Source organism: Fomitopsis serialis (genome assembly GCF_022376445.1).
Source record: "Fomitopsis serialis strain Sig1Antser10 chromosome Unknown B0H18scaffold_71, whole genome shotgun sequence".
Lineage (NCBI taxonomy): Eukaryota > Fungi > Basidiomycota > Agaricomycetes > Polyporales > Fomitopsidaceae > Fomitopsis > Fomitopsis serialis.
In genome coordinates, this window is record NW_025955031.1 from 44,542 (window position 1) to 68,286 (window position 23,745).

General features: G+C 54.1%; 10 protein-coding genes across 10 annotated transcripts; 5 read left to right on the top strand and 5 right to left on the bottom strand.

Annotated features, from left to right (window-relative positions):
• Positions 1-249: 249 nt before the first annotated feature.
• B0H18DRAFT_612510 (RmlC-like cupin) lies at positions 250-1,266 on the top strand. The gene is made up of 6 exons (XM_048038776.1): positions 250-505; positions 559-600; positions 656-727; positions 778-834; positions 892-930; positions 984-1,266. The coding sequence occupies exons 1-6, from the start codon at positions 383-385 to the stop codon at positions 1,092-1,094; spliced, it is 444 nt and encodes a 147-aa protein (XP_047889999.1). The 5' UTR covers positions 250-382; the 3' UTR covers positions 1,095-1,266.
• A 2,222-nt stretch (positions 1,267-3,488) lies between these two features.
• Positions 3,489-4,789, bottom strand: B0H18DRAFT_612625 (uncharacterized protein). Its single transcript, XM_048038777.1, has 4 exons — positions 4,469-4,789; positions 3,932-4,411; positions 3,792-3,866; positions 3,489-3,743 (listed from the first exon to the last, which is right to left on the bottom strand). The coding sequence occupies exons 1-4, from the start codon at positions 4,730-4,732 to the stop codon at positions 3,525-3,527; spliced, it is 1,038 nt and encodes a 345-aa protein (XP_047890000.1). The 5' UTR covers positions 4,733-4,789; the 3' UTR covers positions 3,489-3,524.
• Positions 4,790-5,662: 873 nt separating this feature from the next.
• On the top strand, positions 5,663-6,824 carry B0H18DRAFT_957183 (uncharacterized protein; the record flags this gene model as incomplete). The annotated part of the gene is made up of 4 exons (XM_048042550.1): positions 5,663-5,981; positions 6,040-6,122; positions 6,183-6,290; positions 6,345-6,824. 4 exons carry the CDS (start codon positions 5,663-5,665, stop codon positions 6,822-6,824), a joined length of 990 nt encoding a protein of 329 aa, XP_047890001.1.
• Positions 6,825-7,495: 671 nt separating this feature from the next.
• Positions 7,496-9,312, bottom strand: B0H18DRAFT_1025245 (kinase-like domain-containing protein). Its single transcript, XM_048029743.1, has 5 exons — positions 8,938-9,312; positions 8,604-8,888; positions 8,513-8,550; positions 8,134-8,461; positions 7,496-8,070 (listed from the first exon to the last, which is right to left on the bottom strand). Exons 1-5 carry the CDS (start codon positions 9,154-9,156, stop codon positions 7,810-7,812), a joined length of 1,131 nt encoding a protein of 376 aa, XP_047890002.1. The 5' UTR covers positions 9,157-9,312; the 3' UTR covers positions 7,496-7,809.
• Positions 9,313-9,707: 395 nt separating this feature from the next.
• On the top strand, positions 9,708-11,273 carry B0H18DRAFT_612659 (uncharacterized protein). Its single transcript, XM_048038778.1, has 6 exons — positions 9,708-9,773; positions 9,845-10,160; positions 10,215-10,326; positions 10,388-10,484; positions 10,537-10,638; positions 10,701-11,273. The coding sequence occupies exons 2-6, from the start codon at positions 9,934-9,936 to the stop codon at positions 10,943-10,945; spliced, it is 783 nt and encodes a 260-aa protein (XP_047890003.1). The 5' UTR covers positions 9,708-9,773; positions 9,845-9,933; the 3' UTR covers positions 10,946-11,273.
• A 1,745-nt stretch (positions 11,274-13,018) lies between these two features.
• B0H18DRAFT_1025250 (uncharacterized protein) lies at positions 13,019-14,697 on the bottom strand. The gene is made up of 5 exons (XM_048029744.1): positions 14,389-14,697; positions 14,054-14,338; positions 13,964-14,001; positions 13,583-13,910; positions 13,019-13,531 (listed from the first exon to the last, which is right to left on the bottom strand). The coding sequence occupies exons 1-5, from the start codon at positions 14,599-14,601 to the stop codon at positions 13,274-13,276; spliced, it is 1,122 nt and encodes a 373-aa protein (XP_047890004.1). The 5' UTR covers positions 14,602-14,697; the 3' UTR covers positions 13,019-13,273.
• A 500-nt stretch (positions 14,698-15,197) lies between these two features.
• B0H18DRAFT_1025255 (uncharacterized protein) lies at positions 15,198-16,220 on the top strand. The gene is made up of 4 exons (XM_048029745.1): positions 15,198-15,594; positions 15,649-15,760; positions 15,838-15,928; positions 15,983-16,220. The coding sequence occupies exons 1-4, from the start codon at positions 15,374-15,376 to the stop codon at positions 16,108-16,110; spliced, it is 552 nt and encodes a 183-aa protein (XP_047890005.1). The 5' UTR covers positions 15,198-15,373; the 3' UTR covers positions 16,111-16,220.
• Positions 16,221-17,909: 1,689 nt separating this feature from the next.
• B0H18DRAFT_1025266 (uncharacterized protein) lies at positions 17,910-19,661 on the bottom strand. Its single transcript, XM_048029746.1, has 5 exons — positions 19,335-19,661; positions 19,003-19,287; positions 18,913-18,950; positions 18,532-18,859; positions 17,910-18,479 (listed from the first exon to the last, which is right to left on the bottom strand). The coding sequence occupies exons 1-5, from the start codon at positions 19,551-19,553 to the stop codon at positions 18,219-18,221; spliced, it is 1,131 nt and encodes a 376-aa protein (XP_047890006.1). The 5' UTR covers positions 19,554-19,661; the 3' UTR covers positions 17,910-18,218.
• A 119-nt stretch (positions 19,662-19,780) lies between these two features.
• Positions 19,781-21,707, top strand: B0H18DRAFT_1025274 (uncharacterized protein). The gene is made up of 6 exons (XM_048029747.1): positions 19,781-20,585; positions 20,641-20,752; positions 20,807-20,921; positions 20,980-21,090; positions 21,154-21,407; positions 21,443-21,707. Exons 1-6 carry the CDS (start codon positions 20,209-20,211, stop codon positions 21,488-21,490), a joined length of 1,017 nt encoding a protein of 338 aa, XP_047890007.1. The 5' UTR covers positions 19,781-20,208; the 3' UTR covers positions 21,491-21,707.
• A 155-nt stretch (positions 21,708-21,862) lies between these two features.
• Positions 21,863-23,547, bottom strand: B0H18DRAFT_1025282 (uncharacterized protein). Its single transcript, XM_048029748.1, has 5 exons — positions 23,219-23,547; positions 22,885-23,169; positions 22,796-22,833; positions 22,418-22,742; positions 21,863-22,353 (listed from the first exon to the last, which is right to left on the bottom strand). The coding sequence occupies exons 1-5, from the start codon at positions 23,450-23,452 to the stop codon at positions 22,093-22,095; spliced, it is 1,143 nt and encodes a 380-aa protein (XP_047890008.1). The 5' UTR covers positions 23,453-23,547; the 3' UTR covers positions 21,863-22,092.
• Between the last annotated feature and the right edge of the window lie 198 nt (positions 23,548-23,745).

Genomic DNA, 23,745 nt, shown 5'->3' on the forward strand with positions numbered 1-23,745 from the left:
AGGCGTAGTGATTTTGTATTTGAGATTTTACTGTGCGGGGTGCTCACACTTAGATGGATATATCAATGCTGTATTCTTACTTTCCCTACGCGAGCTGAGCTGGTTCGCTTCACCGTCGACTCGCGATCGGGCGTGCGGAGCCTGCACTCGCTTCGATGACATCATGCGTATTGAACGTCAACTTGGGCATGCCAGATTGGTCGGAAAATGATATTATTCCATTTTACGGGCGCACATCGTGAAGGCAGACACGTCGTGACGAGCTCTGGTATATACCGTCGACAGCGCGGGCACCCTGCCATGCCCCCTTGTCTCTTCCCCTCATTGCCCGCCCTGCTTCTGCCCGTCTCCTCTCCCTGCCCGCATCCAATTCCGCTGCAAGATGACGCTCCCAAAACCAAACACTCAGCCGCCCAGGAGTGCCTTGGTCCTCCACAATCTTCCGAAGATCGCCGCCGAGAGTGACAAGTTCAGGAGGGTCCTCTTCACCGGAAAACACAGCCAGGTAGCCTTGAAATGTCGTTTCGGCCGCATATATCGAGCTGATTCGCTCGCCAGCTTGTCATCATGACTGTACCTGTTGGCGGAGAGATTGGCGAGGTACGCAGGTTGCCGATACCCATGAATCATGGCCTAAATGCATCCCTGTCAATAGGAGACGCATAGTGTAGACCAGCACCTCTACTTCGTCTCTGGCACTGCACAAGTCATCACGGATGGGAAGAAGGTGCGCGGCGAAGATCCCAGTTTGGACGACCTGCTGATTTGCCTTGGCAGAAAGAAGACATCGCCTCAGGCGACCACGTCGTAATCCCTGCCGGAACGCTGCACAACGTGAGTCCGACGCGTCGGCGAGACTCAACAAGAACTCACTTGACATCAAATTCCCAGTTCGTCAACATCGGACCAACGCCGCTCATCGTGACCACTGTATGTCACTTCACCCTACCCAGTGTACTCAGCTCACCACAGCACCCACGTAGGTCTATGCCCCCGCAGAGCACAAGGCAGACACGGTTCACGATACTTTGGAACAAGGCGAGAAGCTGGAGGACGAGGGCAAGGACGAACCTCCCAAATGGGCCAAGGAGTGATCGCCGTCGCGAGCCACGGGAAGTCATGATTGTGACAATAGCAACGTGTATGATAGGAGAGGCCTGAGTAACGGAAATGTTACAGCATGCAGAGTATCAATCACAGGAAGGTCGCTCACAACGTCTGAAAGACCACAAGAAGTACTGTGACTCCGACTTCGAGAGTGGTAGGCGGCGATAAGACGTGCACCGCCATACTTCGCCGCGGGACGTGAGTACCTGGATGTGCACGGTTTGCGGGGAGGTTACCTCATGATTATAGTTTCCTGGCAAATGAGAACGGTGCCGTTACGAGCATCGCCATGAAGTTGGGACGTCTTGGGGCCAAATGTACCTGTGTCGTCCTATGTTGGGCAGTGCATTGGAAATCGTGACCAAATGGTGCTCGGCCATTGGACCACAACCTGTGAGCTCGACGGACTCCGCGTCAGCTTCGACACGGGCGAAGTCACCACACCGGCCGCCTTGGAAGCGCGTCGAGGTCTATAAAAGGCGGTCGTGAGCACCAGCAATCCCCAGTCCTCGACTACACAACCACTCACCAACCCAACCTCTCCAACCCAACTCTCGAACAACATGTCTGTGAGTGTGTTCTGGTCAACGTGGTGATCCAGGCTGTGGCTGACAGGGGTAACAGGACAAGGCTACCTGCGCTAACGTCCAGGCCAACGGCGGCTCCTGCACCTACCCCGCCTGCGGCTGCGCCGAGCCCCCCAAGAGCAAGTAGACGCTCTTCGACTGTCGTCTCTTGTCGTGCTTCACAGGTATGTCGTCTCAACGCATACGGAGTGGGAGAGGGGCTGATATGGTGTGTGCAAGTGGCCGGTCGTTGACGGATAGCCTCTCGGCTGGGTTGGATGGATCTTGTCTAGCTCCCGGGTCGTCGGTCTGTTGATGCTGTAGTCAAACGTCGCTTGCGGAACGTATAAAGGGCTTGCATTGTATTCCAATTGTGTGATAAGGCCTACTCTCCGATAACAACAGTAAGAGTATACGCCCAGCAGGAAGATTGCAGCACTGATCCACCCAGGCGACTTGCAGGCGATCGGGACCCAGATTGAATTGATGTGTATCGGCCACCTTAGCGATCATAGAAAGAGGTTTCAGGAGTAGATCATCTTGCACTGCGAGGTCTCAGCACGGTACGACACCAAATGATCACGATGGTCATGGGCAGCACAGTGGAGGGACAAGATTTGCAGGAAGCCTGGCAAGCGCCTGTCCCCGCGTGTTGCGCCGTGTTTGGCGCTGTGGGTCCGCGCGACTCGCCGACCACGCGGACCGACGCCCGATCAGCATTCCGATTGGCCTTCAGATTGCGGGGCGCCGATCACGGGACGTGTGCGCTAATTCTGACTCCGCGGCGCGCCGCGACGACGCAGCGTGCTTGTACTTTTCTTGTGGGTGCATGAGGTGTCGGGGTGGATGTGGGCAATGTCCTGATGGAAGCTGCGTTGTCTTTTCGTTTCCGAAAATGTGTGTGGGGGATAGTAAGTTGTTGATGGCAGCATAAGACTACATGCATCGTTGTACGTCTCAGAGTATGTCGACATAGATCGCCCCGCATCACGATTCAAGATGCATTCCCAACGCTCATCCTCTCATTGAGAGCCGGCTTCGAGGTGGCTGACCATGGGAGTCTCCCCTGCAATAGCCTCCTCGGCAGTACATCGGTTCTCACAAGCAACGGAGGAGACGACGTCGTGCTTGTCTACCAGCGATGGCCTCTACCGAGAAAACACGAAGATGAGAATCGGACGAGGGCTGATGTAAAATGTACCGACATCAGGGGCAGCGTCCCATCGGTCGACACATGCCGAACGCCACATCATTGTTTCGCTTTTCCCTTCTTCCGGCGGTTCTTCAGCACGCGCGGGCATTGAGACACGAAGTGCAAACCGCCGCAATACGAGCAATCCCTGATCAGAAAGTCCGGACGGTTCTTCAGCTCAGGGCAGTCATACACCCAGTGGTCCTTGTGGCACAGCGAGCACGGGTGCTTGGGCGGGCGGGTGGCGCGCTCCGGGCAGTCCCGCGGGCCATGCCCGACGCTGCCGCAGATGTAGCACTTCCGATTGGCGAGCTGGACGCGGCCCTCCCCGTCGGCCGGCTTCCTTCCGGTGCAGTCGATGGACCAGTGGTCCGGGCTCCCGCATCTCCAGCATGGAGTCGGCGGCTTCGCCGTCGCCCGTTGGGGGCAGTTGTTGATGTGGTGGAGGCCGTTGCAGGCCAGACAGGTGGGTGGCTTCTGAGGCTCCGGGCAGTCGCGGACGTGATGACGACCCTTGCATCGGAAGCACCTAGGCTTTTTCTGTTTCTTGGTCGACGTGGCAGGGGCGGCGCTCGATGCGGGCGGTGACGGTGATGGAGGCGAAGGTTGGACCAGTGACGAGGGGTTCCACCGGGGGTCGTGCGCGAGCTCCGAGGAACCTACCTTCGTGAAGCCGAGTCGGTCTTGCAGCTCCCACATGTGCTCGATGATAAGCGCCAGACGGACGTCTTGTAGGGTGACGCTGGATTGGGACTGCGGCTCGGGAGCCTCGGTCGCAACACCTGGGATAACGGCGTTCGCGGTGTAGGTCTTGAACGTGAGGCTCTGCCCTTCTCGAGTGACAGTATACTTCGTGTCAGCCTGAACCGCGAGTTGATCTCGCCTTAGTTGAGAATCTAAGTGACGATCCAGTGGGCATCACGCACCGACTCTCTGTGCACCACCTCGTTCATAAGCTGCTCCGCTAAGGACTTAGCCTTCAATGGCTCCTTCGCAGCAGTCTAAAACAAACAAGGACATTGCTACCAGTGAGCAAGGAAGTGACGATCCAGCAGGCAGTACGCACCAGTTCCTTGTGGCAAGCGCGCAGCATGTCAAGCATGAAAGTTTGAGCCGAGGCCTCGGTCTTGAACGTTCCCGCTTTTGTCAGAACCTTTTCATTGTTGCCCTCCGCGTCAGCAGTGGAGGAGACATACCACCCTCGACCGTACAACGGATCGAGATAGGTCTGGGCTTGCTCGTCCGTGAGGACGTCTCGCGAATAAGGTGGTATGTCCGGGAACGGCGGAAGGGCTTGAGCGACTGTGACCGATCGCTGATCCCGCTCGCCTTGTTGGGGTGACGGATCTTCGCCAACGATGCTCGACGCGAAGGCCTCAGCCAACCGGACATCCTTCGTGTTGAGTACTTGTGTCCGAGCGCCGCGTGCAAAGGGTGAAAGGCCAGTGGTACCAGAGTGTGCGGCAGCTGAATCAAGCACAGCGTAGTCCTGTGGCTGATTAGAACCCCTTGGCAGGATCTCCTGTAACTTTTCAAATTCTTCCAACTGGTTTCGCCGCACTCAGCCTAGGTCCGCAAGAGCGACACCGAGCAAAGCACGCACCGTGTACGTCCACTGCTTCCGCTTCATCTCATCCAGTCTGCCCACCCTCGGCCCCTCTGACGACGTCGTAGCACCGCTGTCATCCTTCGACTGCTCTTGTGTGTCTTGATTGGTAGCATCCTTGTCGCCCGAGTTCGTCGAGAACGACGCGACGTACTGGCCCGAGCATGGCCGGAATGGCAAGGCGGGCTTCAGCGACGTTTTCCGGAGGGCATGCTGGGCGATCCGCAGTGCCTTTCCGTAGGTTCGGCGAGCATGTTGCATCTACAGCGTAGCAATGTAGAGAGGCCAAGGTAACGTCAGTGTGGAGACAGAGGAGCTGTGAGTTTCAGTGACCGTGGGAACAAAATTGGTAGACTCAAAAACTGCTTGCTATTCCCGGCTACCCGGGCCGGAGGGGCCAGTACTTACTCTCACCAAGTCCTCACTTCCGCTCATCCACGAGCAGTATCCGGCCTCGACATACACGTATGGGATTCTCCCGGGTGAGCGTGGGGCGAATATGGTACGCAATACGCGCTGTTAGAAGCGAGGATTGCTTCACGGAGACGGGTTGTGCGATGGTATGTCCCTCGATTCATATGATGCACGGTGCTACTGTGCGACCGAGGGCTATGCCGGGATGCCTGCGTCTTGGTTCCTCCTTGGTCATTTCTCTCGTACTCTATGATGCGGCGCGATCAGTCGAGGCGCATCGCATAGACCACTAAGCGTGGTTACAGTCTTCGCCTGTGTGTTCAAGCTGAACAGCATCTCACCCGTCCTCTACCGTGGTGGGGGTACTGGACGTTAGTATTGGGCACATTTGCCGAACTGCCCAGACTCTAGCCAGTATATTGGTTTTATGCCGTTATCTTTTTCGCAGTGGTTGCGATCCCGGACGAGTCGAGTCGCCGATGCGCGAGGCCTGGCAAGACTCGGTGAAGCAAGTGGGTCGCATCCTATCCGAGCATAGCGTTCAGCGCCATATTGCTCGAGCTGCTGCAACGGCTAGCATGGGATGCTGATGCATGGTGCTTGTATGGGATCGGAGGCTTGGGTGCCCGACGCCCCACTTGTACGAGCGATGACGCGCCCGTTGGCGTAACGTACACCAGAGGGCGATTCCGAATACTTCAAAAGGACCGTGTCCGGAACTGTCTTCGCAGCAGCTTCGCGAACAAACATCACTGCCTCTCGGTCCTCAGCTACCCAATGTCTCGCGCAACTGGTCCTCTCGACACCGTCGCGCTGTTCGGCGCGACCGGCATGCTCGGGAGCACGTTCCTTGACGCCTTGCTGGACGATGTCGTCCAAGGGTACAAGCCCAAAGTGCTCGCCTTCATGCGCGCCGGAAACTCCCTCGGCGACAGACACAAGCATCATGCGCGACTGCAGGTCGTGCAATGCGACTATCCCAAAGGAGGGGACGACCTCGTGGAAAATCTCTGCGGCGTGGATGCGCTCGTCAGTGTCCTCAACGGAGGTGGATACGCGGCGCACTACATTCTGCTTGATGCAGCCATTAAAGCCGGTTCGTGCTTTACCCTATTCGACGTCTCACACCTATGCTTATGGTAGCCGTCCCCCAGGTGTCAAGCGGTTCTATCCCTCGGAATATGGTCATCATAACCTCTACCGTGCACCGGGCGACGCTGGGTCGCGCCTTCTTCCTGTATGTGACAGACTCCATGGAGCATGTTCACATTTTTGACCACGCTACTTATCTGTGTAGCTCTGGGACGAGAAAGAACGCTTCATAATGCACTTGAAGCTGCATCCCGATGTCCTAGCCGGCAAATTGGAGTACACGCTCGTCGGTGCCGGCGACGTGTGGGATCAGGTTCGAACGACCACCCTCACAATCACACCGTGCTAATTCCGACCATCGGCTTAGCCACCCGAGCCTTTCTGGTGCCCCTGGGACCAGGACGTCGACACGTACGACGTCCCCGTCGTCGGCGACGGCGACGCCCTCGCGGACTGGTCTTCGAGGAAAGACATCGCACACTACGTCGTCGCGACGCTCGCCAAGCCCGCGCTCTCTGCCAACGCGGTCCTCAACTTCCCAAGCGAGACCATCTCGCAGAACGCGATGGTCGAGCTCCTGCGCAAGTACGCGGGCGCGAAGGGCCGCAAGGTCACCGTCCGGCACTTCTCGGCGGACGACGCGCACCGGTTCGCGGCGGACGCGAGCGCGGCGCCGCAGGAGATCGCGAAGAGCTCGGCGATCCCCGTCGACTTCTACTTCGTGGTTAAGTGCCTCCAGGGGTCGGGCACGTTCAGGCGGACGCCGTGGGAGTGCCATTGGGATTTGTTCCCGGAGGTGAAGAGGACGACGTTTGAGGAGTACCTGAAAGAGAAGTTTGGAGAATGATGTGACTGCTGCGTTGCTACTACCTGATACACGTGGATGAAAGTGCGTTGTATTTATACTTGTACGCAACTTGTACGTGCTGCGATTACTGCTCAATGATAGTCCAGGGTCGTGCGTATTGTGTTGTCGGTATGAACTTAACCGCACCGAGAAAGTTGAATGCGTACATCTGATTAGGACACGCTTATTGCGGTGCCTGCGATCCGGGAAGCTCCGATCCTCGGTGTCCTGTCCATGTCAATGCTTGACATTGCCCTCAATGGACACACGCTTCTCAGGCTCCTTGTCCGGCGAGAAGCATCAGTATTCAACGTTTCAACGCCCAGCCAGCCCTCAGCCATGCTCTATTGGGAGCTTAGTGGGCCGGTTGCCTAGTATGAGCAACCATCTCTGCCGCGAGGAACATACTTAGTGGGGCCAGTATGTCCCGGAATACTGCGCATGATCGTCCAAGGTACTCTCATGCAACCAGAACTACCGTCTTGTACTGGCGGAATATGTCTTGTAGTGTCGGTACCAATCTGGTGACTACCATTGCATGCTGTACGTTGTGCAACCGGCTTTCGCGAGGCCCATTGCTGAGCGCTGAGCACTGACCATTGAATACAGAGCTCAGCCTCGGCAGGTGCAGAGTTCTCGCGCAGCGAAGAACTTGTCACACGCACTGGCAGCCTGAAGATTGTACATCATGTAAGTTGAACATTGTATCAAGTCACGGTTGGGATTTCCACTTGCCTGCAGCGCAGGCCGCCCAAACATTGGCTACTTCGTACTTAGATGTTGCTACTGATTCCAGTCGTGCGCAGTAGTATGTCAGAGCATAATCTTTGCTAGAATGAAGACAAGAGATGCGCAGCAATGAGGACGACTCAACGACGGTCTCCGATCAAAAAATTAACCAAACAATGCGATATCCTCCGGCAACAGTAGATCGACAGCAGACAACAATGACGACGTAGTGTAGTGAATGGTATGAGAGTGTGTATCATGAAGAGGGAACGGGTATGGCAGGCCGCCGCTGGGCGACAAGCTTCGCTGTCCGGTAGACGTGCATCGTACCACGCACCGCACGCACGATCACACTCTCGGTCTTTCCCACCAGTCTCGCTCGTAGCGTCCACCACGAAAGGCGTCGATATATCTCGTCGAACCGCGCCTCTACTTCCGCGATAGTCGGGCGCTTCTCCGGATCGTCCTGCACCATGTCGGATATGAGCTCTCGCATGAAGTGTAAGCCCCGATATTTCTGTAGGACATTGTGCGATTTAGCGTGGCTGAGAAGGATTACTGTAAATGCGAGACAGCATACATTCAAAAATGTAGTTCGCATGAGATTGCCAAGATAGTAGATGTCGGTGCGAAAGGGATCGGAAGCCACATCGTAGCCTTCACCTTGGAATTCTGGGACGCTCTTGTCGCCACCCATAATTGGAAACTCCCTCGGTGGCGCGTCTGCAGGGTTGTATTTGCGCGACAGACCGAAGTCGATGTAGAAGTACTTGACTGGTCGCTCGGTGCGGCTCCAGTGCTTCGCGGGTCCCGAGAAGTCACGGGTATATACCGACATGCGAGGGTGCCATAACGTCTCCGAATACATTGGTACTGCGTCCATCATGACGTTTAAAATCGAGATGTCCCTAGGAGATGAGGTGAGCTTCGCAACCGAGTCAGAAGAAGAATGTAGTCACCGATGAGCAACATGATGGTCGTGCATGAAGTGCAGGCCCTAGGAATTGGATGGTCTGAGAATGAACAAAGACGTGGGACTTGTGTGCTCACTACGATGGCCTGCTTGAAGAAAGCAACCACTTCTCCGATTGTCAAGAACTGAGGCTCCCTGAATGGCTTCAGGAGAGGCATAACGATGATAGATACCTTCGGATCCATCGGATCTCGTAGGACGTCAAGGATGCGCACGCAGTGGTTCCGCGGATCCTGTGCCATCTGTTCAGACGACAGAAACTCTCCAATCTCTACCTCGAACGGGTGGACGACATTATTGACTGCCTTCAATGTCACCAGCAGGCCGTCGGATTGCCGGGTTGCATCTAGGATGGTATCCACCTACAGGGGACTGAGATGACACCATGAGATGTTCGCTGTATGGGCGCACCAGTGTGCTTTGGCCGTCTTCGCAGAGGACGTAGGGCCTCCCGCTACCTAACCACGAAGGCTTCCAGTCTGGCCTGTAACGTGGGCGGAGCTCATATCCGCGCTCCTGAAGCCACGGCTGTCGATCGCGCCAGAAGTATTCATGCTCCTCGAGCCCACCACGGATTTTGGGGGCCGGTGTACCAGCCTGACCGTCGGTCGTGGATGGTTGTGCAGTCATAACAACCCGTTATCAGTCAAAGTAGACTGAGGGGAGTACAGTGGCAGCGTTGCAGCATACTTCGCAGATAGACAGACTTCAAGTTGGGGGTTCCTGCACGACAGTCTCAGCCAATGCTGTTGTTCAAGTCACGGCGGTGTGGGCGTCAGTGCGGCGAGCGCCCATGCGATCGGGCGGCGGCGACGCGGCAAGACTCGGAACTCTCTGATCGCGTGTCCACACCGTCTTGTTACTACCACTGGCACAGGTTACTACAGCTGTCTCCGAGACATGTCTTCTAATATTCATGTACTAGCATCCCGTCTTGCGGCAGCTCCCTGTCGTGCTTCGCTGTTTGGTTCACTTTTCGTTGCCAGTCCTCAAGTGATGCCGCCTTGGGTGTCCATCTTCATGTGACCGCCGGGAACCTATGGTGTCGTTCCGGGGGACTGGCCTAACAAGAAGGGACGTAATGGGCCAGCGAAGAGCCATTGTTCTCCAAATCAACGTAAAAGACGTCCTGTCGAACTGTCATCTTGGCGCACCGTTGCAATAAGGACTATTGTTACCGTGGTGGAGCTCGGCCTCAGAGCGAGGATCCGAGTTATACGCACAGCCGACTTCCAAATTGATGTGAGGTACGCATCTTGTTTTCAGTCGTTCGTATCCAAGGCATTTACCTTTCTTTGACATGCCTTATTTATCACAGCGTCAGCCGTGATTTATATACGCTTGCAGTGCTACCAAGTTGCCCCAACCATCTACGTTGCCTCCACTCCCGTTTGCATTGCTTTCAACATGATGTCTCTGAACGACGCCAGCGTCAGCCAAATCAGCACGGATTCTGATAGCTCGCAGAAGCAATCACAGTTTATACTGTTCAGCGTCATCCCTGCGTCCTTCAGGGCCTCATCCATGCTGAAGGAAGGTGATAAGGCCCAACGTGTGACGCTGAAGCTACTCGAGAAGACGCAAACCTACATGGACAAACCCCTTCACAACCGTTTGCACCAGCGTTACGATGGGTATGAACTCAGTCCCTCCATGTGTATCTTATACAGTCGTTGATGTGGTTGCAGGCTCAAAGAAGGCAGGCTGTCAATCAAGCGCGGCTTTTTCGCGAGGGGCAAACAATGGGATGAAATCGTGGTGTACAGGAAGGGGTCTGTCGAGCTGAGCGATTTTACTGTGGTATGTAGTATCACCTGCTATCATTGTCGGCGACTGACTTTGCTGATGATGATGACGTCAGGTCTCGTCAGAAATTGCGCGCAGTAAGCAGATGTGGAACAACAAGTTTCGAGAGTCTTCACCGGCCCAAGCCAGTCATTTATCTCCATCCAACTCAGGTAGGGGCTGCGTCATAGTCCCATCTCGTCCTACAGCATTGACCGTCAGCAGCCTCCCAGCCAGACTACGCTTTTGCTAGGTCAGCCTTGGCCGATGCCGTGCCGACTAACAGTGCAAATCAAGATGGCGTAAACAATATTTCAGGCTCCTCAGGTTCGTACTTTTCTCAATGTTTGCTCCGAGTCCACTGTTTCTCAACGTCCCCTCAATGCTAGTTGGTCCCGTACATGAACTCGAAGAGGACGACACGACGCGACCATCCGAGTACGGGATCTGTGAGCTGGACTCGAAGGGCTTCCTAATCAATAGTGACAAGGCCTCCGTCTTGACGGACATCGAGTTACAGAAAATGGTCGAACGTGGAGACATAGAGTTCACGTCTGAGCCTGCCGAGGATGACTCGGAGAGCAACCCATTTGCCGATAGCGGCGAGGTTGCTGGGCAGATGACAGGTGCATGAAGGACACTCGCCCGGAGGCAGCAGCCCCAGAGTTGTCTTTTAGTTCGAAGATGGACTTTCCTATCAATAACCGGCGGCGCGCGGGCGCGAACTGGCCCATTGCACATGGTACTTGTAGAATATTCGTTATTTGTAATCTCACACTGCTACGAACATCAGATGACCATTGCTTCTACCTCTTGCCAATGGATGCACCAGTGAACATCGTCTACATAGGCTGAAAGATCTATCTATCGTGTGTGCCCTCGTAGACTCGCGTTGACTACATAGACCTCGTGGCCTGCTTTTAGCTTTTGTAAATTATCATGTCCTGCGATGACGAGGAAGGATACGCTCGTTGTGTCTGAACTAGACCTTTTTGTCATTCTAAAGGACGGTCATCGTCCAGAATCCTCGCGACATCTGCGTACGCTGTCCGGATGCACTCGGCGCCAATCGGAGGTGCCCGATCGCAGTCCTCCTCCATCATGCTGCCGCATCAGCATTCCTGCATTCCGAGTCCCTCAAGCTCAAGCTTAGAGCGCTCTTCTCCCTCTCCCTACTGCATCGGTCATTATCGTTCAATATCCACCGTGACGGTCAATACTACTACCAGTAGTGTCGGGTGGAGTCGCGCAGGCGGCGGCTACACTGCCAGATACTATCTAGTACTAGTACTACTTCTTGGCAGGGCCCTGGCATACTAGCCGACGACCGTCTCTCTCCCTATAATAAGTACATAAGGATGAGAACGCCGCCATGCGTTACTGCGTCATGCTTCTGGGTAGCGAAGTGCGCACTAGATTTCATTTGCCACCTTATGCTGTTGTCTGAGGTCAGTGAATATTTGAACAGCGTCCACACATCTTCCCCGCCTGTCGGAACCGAATACGGTCTCATCTTGGTACTGCATCACCGTTTCAGAATTGTCATCGCGGCACCGGGAGCCTGAGCATAGCAGCCCATTTTATTAAGTATTACGCAGCATTCATATTATGAGCAGCCTCTTTAACCGATCCTTTCTTCGCGGACGAAGCGAATGTCAGCACCCAGTCCACGGCGAGCGATGCTGACGCGAACGATGACTTGCCCTACACATCCCTAGGTCTGTCATCTCTTCGACTCTCGCGTCATCGGCGATCGCAGCTGAACATGACTCAGACGAGATACGCGACCTCTTCGCGGCTCTGAAGCTGGAGGGCATCTTCAACGATCACACCGTTTTCGCTGATCTCTCGGAGCCGGAGCTGCAAGTATCAGTCGGGGTCAAGGTCAAACTTCCCGGAGACGATGCTGACGCAAACACACCGGCACCTCAATGGATGTCCTTTTCGCGCCACAAATGCACGAGTCTTGTGTATCTTCCAATCCGGCTACTTTGGATTGATATAATAGTAATGACCAGTAGATGCGACTTGAAGTAGCCCATAGCGAGGACCCCACTATGGTACAGAATGCTATATTCATACTCTGCCAGTGAGTAAGCGTGGCTGGCCTGCAGTGTACAATGGTGCCGTGAGTATGATTTCTTTGGACTAGAGGTTCACCCACACTGTGGCTTGCGCTGGTCAGCGTACAGCCCAGCGACTGGCATGGGTGCCATGGGTGACATAGTCTGCGCGCTACTAGCCTCCTCACAGCGAAATCCTTGTTACGCGCAGCCTGACTCGGAGGTGCATCAGTTAACGGCTGCAATTGCCAATTACCTGCAACACAGGCTGCCCAAACATTGGCCTTCACTTCTGCTGCCGATAGACCTCCAATAGGCCCGATCGACGGCGAGGAAAATAGCCCCATAGCCATGTCGCAGAGCGTACATGATAGTCAATCTGGCGCAAGCCACCATCTTCTTTCGTTAGTGCCTGATATTTACGGCAGAGAAATGCAGTAGCCGATCACTGCGCATGATTGCCCGTGCTCTCATATCAGCGCCGTGTGCTTGTAGTATGCTGTCTTTGTGTACGACTACTGAGGGGCGCTCCGTCGGTGAACGTTGCTATCTGGATTCGTGGCATCTGAGGCTGCCACGCGATAAAACTTGTATTGGAATGTCGCCGATGTTCGGTACCGCCTTGCCACATGAGTGACAGCAGTATGACAGACGACCCATGGAAGGGATAGTTTGTTGGCCAGGTCCAGCGCAGCCAGACGCAAGAACACTACCTTAGCATTGATCCGAGCCGCGCGTAGTGCTGTCTCAGAGCCCAGGTGTCTAGAATGAATGATGACAACAGATGCGCAGCGGTGACGAGTCAAGCCAATAGCCAAATAATGTGATATCCTCCAGCAGTAAGTAGATCGACAGCAGATGATAGCGCAAAGTATGGTGGATGGGTATGAGCGTGCAGATTATGAAGGAATCGGTACGGAAGGCAGCCGCTTGGCAACGAACCTCGCTGTCCGAAAGACATGCAGCATACCAAGCACAGCTCGCTTGAAGCCGCTCTCGTCTTGATGTACGAGCCTCGTCCGGAGCTTCCACCACGAAAGCCGGCGATATATCTCGTTGAATCGAGTTTCGACCTCTGCGATAGTCGGTCGCTTCTGCGGGTCGTCTTGCACCATGTCCTGCACCAGCTGCTCCATGAACTCGAAGCCACGATAGGGCTGAGAATCGACATTCAATAGTGTAGATCGCACGAGTGGTCAAAAACATACTTTCAAAAAGGTTATTCGTAAGAGATTGCCAAGATAGTAGATGTCGGTACGGAAAGGGTCGGCAGGTACGTCGTAGCCTTCTCCTTGGAACTCGGGGACGGTCTTGTCGCCACCAAATACCGGTAACTCTTGTGGCGGACCGCTCGAAGGCTCGTATTTTCGGGACAACCCGAAATCAATGTAGAAATATCTTGGTGGCTGCTCGGTGCGACTACAGTGCTTTGCCTTGCCGGAGAAGTCTCGAGTGAAACTTGAGACTTCAGGGTGCCATAGCTTCTTTGAATACATCGGCATGGCGTCCATCATAACGTTCAAGATGGAGATGTCCCTGATGAACGGCTCTAAGCTTTGCAATGTAGCCAGTATGAGAATATTGCACACCGATGAGCAACATGATGGTCGTGCATGAAATGTAGTCCCTAGGTAATGGGTCAATCACCGCAGTAAATGAAACGCGGCTCATGTACATACCTCAATCGCCTGCTTGAAGAACGCGACAGCCTCTCCGATTGTTGAAAATTCCGGTTCGTCAAAGATCTTGAGGAAAGGCATGACAATAATCGACTTCTTCGGGTCCATTGGATCCTGCAATACGTCGAGGACGCGTATGCAGTGGTTCTTCATGTCCTGTGCTAGTTGCTCAGATGACAGGAATTGCCCTATGGCCACCTCGAACGGGTGAACGCCAGTGTCGACCGCCTTCAGCGTCACCAACGAACCATCCGACTGCCGGGTGGCATCAAGGATGGTATCTACCTGACGACAGAATGAGACAAGACCGTGAACGACTTGCCGGAGGAGCGTACCATTGTGCTTTGACCGTCCTCGCATAACTCATAGTCCCTGTCCGTACCTAGCCAAGAAGGTTTCCAATCTGGCATATACCGTGGGCGCAACATGTACCCGCGCTCCTGGAGCCATGGCTGTCGATCACGCCAGAAGTATTCGTGCTTTGCGAGCCCGCCGGGTATTTGGGCAGCTGGCATACCAGCGTCGGCCGTGGAAGGTTGCGCGGTCATAAAGACCCAGATTCCGTCAAGATTGAGCGGGGAGTATACGGTGACAGTCTCGCAACATACCGCGCGGGGCACAGACTTGGAGGATCCTCTCCAAGTCCTATTGTTTGTTCGTTCAAGGCGCCGCTGTCACGGTCACGATGTGGGCGTTTGTACGCAAGCGCCCATGTGATCGAGCGTCTATGGTGAGACCGTCGCCGCCAACTCGCCGCCGACTCCCTGTGGACCTGGTTGACTTCAATCTGAACTTTGAAGGTGGCTGCCGGCAGCGCGCGATCCTACCGCCTATACCGCGTTTGACGACCTTCAGAATACTTCGTGTGGGCTCTGCACCAGACACCAGACACATTGGAATCCGCGATTCAAGGCGCCGCATCGTATGCTACTACACTGCACAAGTTTGTCGTCCTACTCTTGCAGCTCGAGACGCTCGCCAGACAAGGAAGTACATACCGGGTGGAAAATCCTTGTTTTCGACTCCGTACGTCAGAGAAGCTACGTGGCTCCATTGGAAAATCGTCGCAACAAGAAAGTCTCGCATGTCACTGACACCGGCCTGGGAAGCATCCATGCACGCTAGACCAGCGGATCTTGACGTGATGCCCGCGTACCTAGGCAGGCGACCCTTTTCGAAACGACCAGTATCCAGGGCGTCCAGCCATTTTTGTCATGCGTTATCTTCCACAGCCTCTGCCGCGGTTTAAATACATTCCAAGCACGTCAACCCGTTAGTTCACTTACCTCCAGATATCTGCTCTCGTTTGCGTCTGACAGAATGTCTCTGCCCGACGGTGACCTCGGTGGAAGCGGCAACGCCAGTCAAACTCAAGACAAGCCTCGTCGATTCATCCTTCTTAGTCTGCCCGAGTCCGTCCTGGCCTCAGTCGTACTGAAGGAAGGCGATAAGGCACAAGCGAAGACGCTACAGCTACTGGAGGAGACGCATGCCTACATGGATAAACACGTTCATAACCGTTTACATGAAAGATACGACGAGTACGGCATTCAGACTCCCTCTGCTGTTGAACATGACTGATGTCATTTTTGCAGCTTGAAGACTAACAGGCTCGAGATGAAGCACGGATTCATCAAGCGAATACAACAATGGGATAAAATTGTGGTCTACAGGGATAGATCTATCAAGTTGAAGAAGCTGACCGTGGTACGTAGCACGACTTTTTCGTCACGATCATGGACTGGCGATGGCGCAGTCCTCATTGTTGATGGCGGCAATGTCAGGTCTCTTCAGAGCTCGCACGGAGCGAGGAGTTGTGGAAGCATAAACGTCACAGGTCTTCGCCAAAAAACAATCGACCGTCACACGATGCAGGTGAGCTGTACCACGCGTTGTGTCGTTCCGATTTGGACTCATGATTCGTACCAGCCTCGACATCTCGTCAATCCACCGTGGATGAAACGCTGGCAGAGTTTGACCATGCTTCACCAGTTACGAGCCAACTCGGTGCAAATGTTGATGCGCCTGCCACTTCCCCTGGTTGGTGCTCTCTATAGGAATTACGTGCTCTAAGTCTCACCATAGTTTCTTGCACAGTTGATCCTCCAGCTGCACCAGAAGATGCTATCACAGTTCAGCCGCGTTACGTCGCTGTTGAAGCGGACTCGGAGGGGCAGCCCGTTGGTGGCCCCGTCTCCTTCCACTCGGAGATCGAACTACAGGATATGATCAAACGCGGACAGCTCGAGGAGGTACTCGAGACGCCCGATGACAGTAATCCATTCGCGGATAGCCGTGGAGTAGCTGTATCACCAGACGCAGCGTGAAGAATCATCAATCATGGGATATTCACAGGTAGGTGACTTGTATGTTCTTGTAATGGCGTACTTACAAGCAATAGGACTGTAGGAGTCGCTCGATCGCATCTAACCAAGGTTGACTCGGAGTTATGGGTCTATGGATCTTGTACTCCGTGGAGTTATAGTCCGGGGACGAACTCGGTGACTGATACTCGCGCGCGGGCGCGCTGACTCGTAATATACTTGTAATTACTGTCAATAACAGCTCTACATGGGCGTCGTTACATTCGTTGTACTCTTGAAATAGTCGCTCCTTCTGCTTCACATCACCACGAGGGTAATCAACGCTTTCGAGTCGATGTACTTATTGATGACACCAAAGTCAGGCCGCCAGCCCGCTGAATAGGGAGCGCTGAAGAGTATTAGCGAGATAGTATTGCCGAATTCCGGTGCTGTCTGCATACTACAACCAGTGCGGAAGCTGTTGCGTTAGCCTGGTAACTTGGTGCCACAGCTGAGTCGAAAATTCCGAGCACATGTAAAGCTGAATTCACGACTCGCGCGTGGGCCGCGTGGGCTCAGGGGGGACGACCATGATAAAGTCATAACCTCAAAGGAAAACTAGATGGACAGTAAACGAGCAACGATAATATAGTGTTAAACCAATTCGGAATCCGACTGCATACGTTGATCATGAAAAGGGTATCGGTGCGGGAGGCCGCCACTTGGCGACGAACTTCGCTGTCCGGAAGATGTGCAGTGTACCAAGCACGACTCGGTCAAAAACAGTTTCGTCTTTATGCACCAGCCTCCCTCGCAGCTTCCACCACGAGAGTTGGCGGTAAATCCTTTGCAGCGAAGCTCGCTGGGCCCCTCAGGTCCTTACGGGCACTGCGGCAAGGCGACAAAGCCCAGGCTACGACGATGCAACTAATAGAAGAGCATCGTAGGATTCTGGATAGTCAAGTCCATGAAAGTTTGCTCGCGGAACTTTATGGTGCAGAATCCTATACCTATACTCTGAGTCCGCGTGGCTTGGGCTGCGGTGTACATTGGTGCAGTGAATATGATTTCTTGGGACTGGAGTTTCACTCACACTGTGGCTTGCGCTGGTCAGCGCGCAGGCCAGCCTGTCGTGGGCGATGCCATGGGCCACATAGTCGGCCCTCTACAACACAGGCCTCGGATGTTCTAACCTTGATTTGCACTTCGTTAATGAGTCGCTACTGTCGATGATGGACCTCGATTCATGGCGAGAACAACAGTCCCATAGCCATGGGAGCCTCAGATTTTTTCAATCCTGCGCGAGCTCCCATCTCCGAAGCCCTTCGTTAGTGCCTTGAAAATTGCAGGATCCGATCACTGAGCGCGGATGCGGGCCATGTTTCCATATTAACGCTATGTGCTTGCGTGCCGTCTTTGTGTGCGAATACTGAAGGGCGCTCCGTCGACTAGGGTGTCTGTTGCCAGGGGGTTCCATGGCATCTGAGGCTGACACATAAGAATAGAACTATGTAGCGGAACGGCGCCCATGTCCGGCACCGTACAAACCATCTTGCCAGCCGATAGGTGCACCATGCCCGTAGTGGAAGGTGTTGTTTGTCGGTCAGGTCCGCCGCAGGAAGGTGCAACAATTGCAACCTAGCGTTGATGACCCAGGCCGTGGTACAGACCTCAGGATCCATGTGTTCCTGAAACGATCATGGCAAGACTCGCACCGCAGTGAGAACAGGGATGGAACAGGGTATACGGTCGGATGTTCGATCCATAATCAAGAACTGTGATAGCATCCAGCAAAGTACAGGTAGAAAAACAGCGACGATAGCGTGGAGAGTACGACCATTGCATCCACCGAGGCAGGTAGATCATGAAGAGGGAATCGGGATGGGAGGCCGCCGCTTGGCGACGGACTGCGCTTTCACGAAGAAGTGCATCGTGTCCAGTATGGCACGCACAAAGCCATTTTCACCTCTATGCACTAGCCGCGACCGAAGCTGCCACGACGACAGGCGGCGATAGCCGTCGTTGAAACGCGTCTCCACCTCAGCAATGGTCGGTCGCTTCCCCGGGTCGGCTTGTACCATGTCTGCCACGAGCTCTTCCATGAACTCGAATCCGCGGAAGTGCTTGCAGCCAATGTGAGTCAGTGAAGCACAAACGGAACACTGAGAAACGCACATTCAAGAACGTGAGCCGGAAAAGATTGCCGAGGTAGTATATATCGGTACGGAAGGGATCCGCCGGCGCATCGTAGCCGTCTCCTTGGAACTCCGGGACGCTTTTGTCGCCGCCCAAGATTGGCAGCTCCCGTGGTGACTCATCTTCCGGCTCGTATTTGCGTGACAATCCAAAGTCAATGTAGAAGTATTTCATCGGTCGCTCGGTACGGCTGAAGTGCTTCGCGCTTCCGGAGAAGTCGCGAGTATACCTAGGTGATTCAGGATGCCACAACTTCTTTGAGTACAATGGTACTGCGTCCATCATGACGTTCCGAGTTGATATATCCCTTTGGACCGAGGTGAGATTCGCTACCAAGTCTAATAAGTGGTGCTGTCGCACCGGTGAGCGACAAGATGGTCGTGCATGAAGTGTAGTCCCTAGGGAGTAGATGAGCGCGGAAGCGAGTCGGAGCGAAGGTAACACGCATACCTTAATCATCTGTATACAGAAAGCGACAGCTTCTCCTACCGTTAAAAACTCTGGCTTATGATAGCTCTTGAGGAGAGGCATGACAACTATTGACAGCTTGGAGTCAATCGGATCCTGCAGCACGTCGAGGATGCGCACGCAATGATTCCGAGGATCCTGTGCTAGTTGCTCAGACGACAGGAATTCTCCAATTTCAACCTCGAACGGATGAACGGCAGTATCGACCCTCTTCAATGTCACCAACAAACCATCGGACTGTCGAGTGGCATCCAAAATGGTCGGCATCTGAACAGAGTGAGATGACATCCGGGGTCCGCAAAAGACGAGCGTACCAGCGTGCTTTGGCCATCTTCGCAATCTCTGTAGAACTTGTCTGTACCCAACCACGAGGGCTTCCAGTCTGGCCTGTATCGTGGGCGTAACATGTATCCCCGCTCCTGGAGCCAAGGTTGCCGATCGCGCCAGAACTGCTCGTGCGTTGCAAGACCGCCGTCTGTACGGTCGAGCTGCACAGCCGATATCCCAGCATCGACGGAAGGCTGTACTGTCATGACGAGACAGACTCTACCATGAGCGAGTGGGACACTGAGACGATGTTGCAGCTTATTGCGAGGTCACAGACTCGGTGTATCAGAACACTCTCCTCCACGGCAGTATCGTATCAAGCAGCTATTGTTTGTTCAAGCGACCGCGAGCGCCCATGGGATCGGGCGCCTGCGTTTAAGCGCTCAATCCGTGGTTGCCTGACTTTTCGGCGAAAGAGGCTCCTGCGGCTTCTGCCAGTACTTGTCCCCGAGCGGACGCATGTTCCCGCTCATTTGCGCCTTGACACCCTTGGGGAGACGTGCTCTCTGCCCATCTTCACTATGCTCAGCAGCTCGCGGTCACATCGACCCCTCGCCGTGTATGCGACTTCGCCGATCCGAGCCTGAGTCTGCCGTGCAACGTCCATCCAGTGCGACCTGAGCAACAGCCGCGCAGGACGCTCGTTGGACAAGGAGGGACATATCAAGAAGGACCGTGGCAGTTGTTCTCTGATTTTGTGTCAGAGAAGTTGATTGGTGCCATTCTGGGTGCATCATCGCAACAAGAGCTATTGTATCTCGTGGTGCAGAGAACGGTCTGGTAAGCACCAATGCACGCTAAACAGTGAATCGTTGACGTGATAACCTCGGGTAGTCCGAGGCACACCGTCCCACGTGAAGTATGCAGGTTGTCCGGCTTTTTTTGGTCCATGCGTTATCTGTTACAGCCTCAGCTATGATTTACTGTATATACGCCCTCCGAATACTTCGATCCCGTCAACAACTCCAGCCACCTAGCGCTTCCTCTCTCATCTGCAAGATGTTGCTGAACATTGATTCCACCATGGCCGACAATGCCAGCCAACTGAGCAACGACTCCACTACCTCGACAACTTCGCCTCTTCGATTCCTACTAACGAAGCTCCCTGCGTCCATGAGAGTCGCAGGCGTGCTCAAGGAGGGCGATCAGGCCCAGGCTATGACGCTACGTCTGCTCGAAAAGACGCAAGACTTCATGGATAAACCGATCCACAACTCTTTGCACGAGCGATACGACGAGTACGACACTTCTCAGCACACTTTCTGTTGGATTTGGCCATTGATATGTTTTCAGCCTTAGGAAAGAGAGACTCCATATGAAACGCGGGCTTGCATGGCGCACAAAGAAATGGAACAAGATCGTGACGTACAGGGACAACACCGTGGAGCTGAGGCATGCTACGGTGGTATGCATCATTCCTTCATAATCACTATTGGCGTGTCATTAACGACGATGCTAGGTCTCTTCAGAGCTTGCGCGAAGCATGGAGATGTGGAAGAGGAAGGCCCAAACGTCTGCGCAAGGATCTGGTCACTCAGATCAAGATTGGTCGCTCACTGGCACTTCACAGGAAGGTAGGACTGCACCGCTTTTATTTCCTTACCGTCCACGGCTCACTGTGAGCTTTGTTAGATGCGCAGTCTCGTCGATCCGCCCTAGACGAGATTGCGTCCGATCTTGGCAATGCTCAATCAATGGAAACAGAAGACAGTGCAAGTGGCAACCCGCCTACCACGTCCTTAGGTTCGTACCGTCTACAGCTTCTGCCATGCTTCATATGAATCTTGAACATCACCTTGTTGACAGCTGACGCCCCTGCTGCACCCGAGGCCGAAGAATCATCTGACCCTTCAACTGCACCTCAGGCTGAAGAAGATGTCACAGGTCAAACGCTCTACGGTGCTTTTCAGGTGGACTCGCAGGGGCAGCTCATCGGGGACACCGGGTCCGTCATCTCGGAGATCGAATTGAAGGCTATGGTCAAAAGCGGACAAGTGAAGATTTCTGACAGGCTTGATGACGATAATCCTTTTGGGGACGGTAATGCAGTGGCCTCTGCTTCGACAACAACTCCCGCGTGAGAGGGCTCAAGGTATGTAATGTGCCTTGCCCATCCTTGCTAGTACAAGATTCCGACTTATAAGCTGCAGCACGCAAGGGTCACTCAACCATTAAAGGCTGACCTATGTACGGCTTCATGGTTGAGCACTGCGTTGTCTTGTAGCCTGCGGACGGACTGAGATACTCGCGCGCGGGCGCGCTATGCATGTGTGACTCGTAATGTACTTCTAATTCTTGTCAATAATAGCTCTACACGGGCGTCGCTACGTTCATTGTAATCTTGAAATAGTCGCTCCTTCTGCTTCACGTCATGAGGGTAGTCAACGTCTCCGAGTTGCGGTGCATGCTGGTAAACTTAACGATGCATTGACAGCACCAAAGCCAGGTCGGCAGCCTGCTGAGTGGGGAGCACGGAAGAGTGTAGCGCGACATCTTTTCCGATGTCCGTGGGCCAGCGTGAAGGAATTGTATTTGCTGGCCACATCCCGGCTAATTGGTGCCGCGGCCCAGTCAAAAAATGCGAGCTCATGTAGGTAGTGTCTGGCACATGGACGCAGTCACAATGGAGCAATATCTGTCAGGCCAGCGACTTGTAGAATGTCATAACTTCCAACAGTAAACTAGATGGACAGCAAGCGAGCAACGATAGCGTACGTGAGACCAATCAATCCGGCTGCATATGGATCATAACGAGGGTATCGGTACGGGAGGCCGCAGCTTCGCGACGAATTTCGCTGTCCGGAAGACGTGCACTGTACCAAGCACTGCGCGCACGAAGCCATTTTCAGACTTGCCCACCAGCCTCGTTCGCAGCTTCCACCATGAAAGCTTGCGGTATATCTCGTCGAACCGAGACTCCACCTCCGCGATAGTCGGGCGTTTCTCTGGATCGTCTTGCACCATGTCCGTCACGAGCTGTTCCATGAACTCGAAGCCACGGTAGCGCTGAGGGTATCCATAAGGATCAGTGTGACGGAAACACGGTACACCCTATAACGAAGCCACATACATTCAGAAAGGTGCGTCGTATGAGATTGCCAAGGTAGTAGATGTCGGTACGGAAGGGATCGGAAGCCACGTTGTAACCTTCACCTTGGAACTCTGGCACGCTCTTGTCGCCGCCAATGATTGGCAACTCCTGCGGTTGTACATTTGCAGGGTCGTACTTGCGGGACAAACCGAAGTCGATGTAGAAGTACTTTGGCGGTCGTTCCGTGCGGCTGCAATGCTTTGAGCTCCCAGAGAAGTCACGGTTGTATACCGGTGCCTCAGGATGCCATAAAACGGAATACATCGGTATTGCGTCCATCATGACGTTCAAAATCGAAATGTCCCTTAGCAATCTCGGTGAGCTTCGATCAGGGGCCAATTGAAAACGCGTGCGCACCTATGCGCGACATGCTGATCATGCATGAAGTGTAATCCCTGGGAAGTGAATGAGCTACAAGTCTACTGGCGCAAGGCTGATGCACATACTACGATAGCCTGTTTGACGAATGCAACCACTTCTCCTATCGTCAAGAAGTTAGGCTCCCTGAAAGGTTTGAGGAGAGGCATAACGACTAAAGATATCTTGGGGTCGATCGGATCCTGCAGGACATCGAGGATTCGCGCGCAGTGATTCCGCGGGTCTTGCGCGAGTTGCTCAGACGAGAGAAACTGTCCGATTTCTACTTCGAATGGGTGAACGGCAGTATCGACCGCCTTGAGTGTCACCAGCGAACCATCAGACTGTCGAGTGGCGTCTAAGATAGTATCCACCTAAAGATAATGAGGGACTATCATATTCGGACACCAGAACCGATCGCACCAACGTGCTATGACCGTCTTCGCACTCTCTGTAGTGTTTCTTTGTACCAAGCCATGAAGGTTTCCAGTCCGGCCTGTATCGTGGACGCAGCATGTATCCCTGCTCTTGAAGCCAAGACTGGCGATCGCGCCAGAAGTGTTCATGGTCCATTAGCCCGCCCTCCAAGTAGTCCAATTGGATGGCAGGGCCTGCAGGCGGCACGCCAGTGTCGACTGCAGTTGCTTGCACCGTCATGGTGAATCAGTTTCTCCTAAAGAGCGGGAGGAGTATGTCGGCGATCCTGCAGCATACTACGAAGGGACACAACACAGGCGGTCTTCTCAGGGCAGGTTATTGTTTGTTCGCGTCCCCATTGTTCAAGTTTATCACCGTGACGGCACGGATGTGGGCGTTTGTGCGGCGAGCGCCCGCCGCGTGATCGGGTGGCTGAGTAGGCGCCTATGCCGAGTCCCGACGCCCACTCCGCAGGTTGAACATGTTCCATGATGCTTATTTTTCACCGGAGAACCCTGGGCGACGCATTCCGG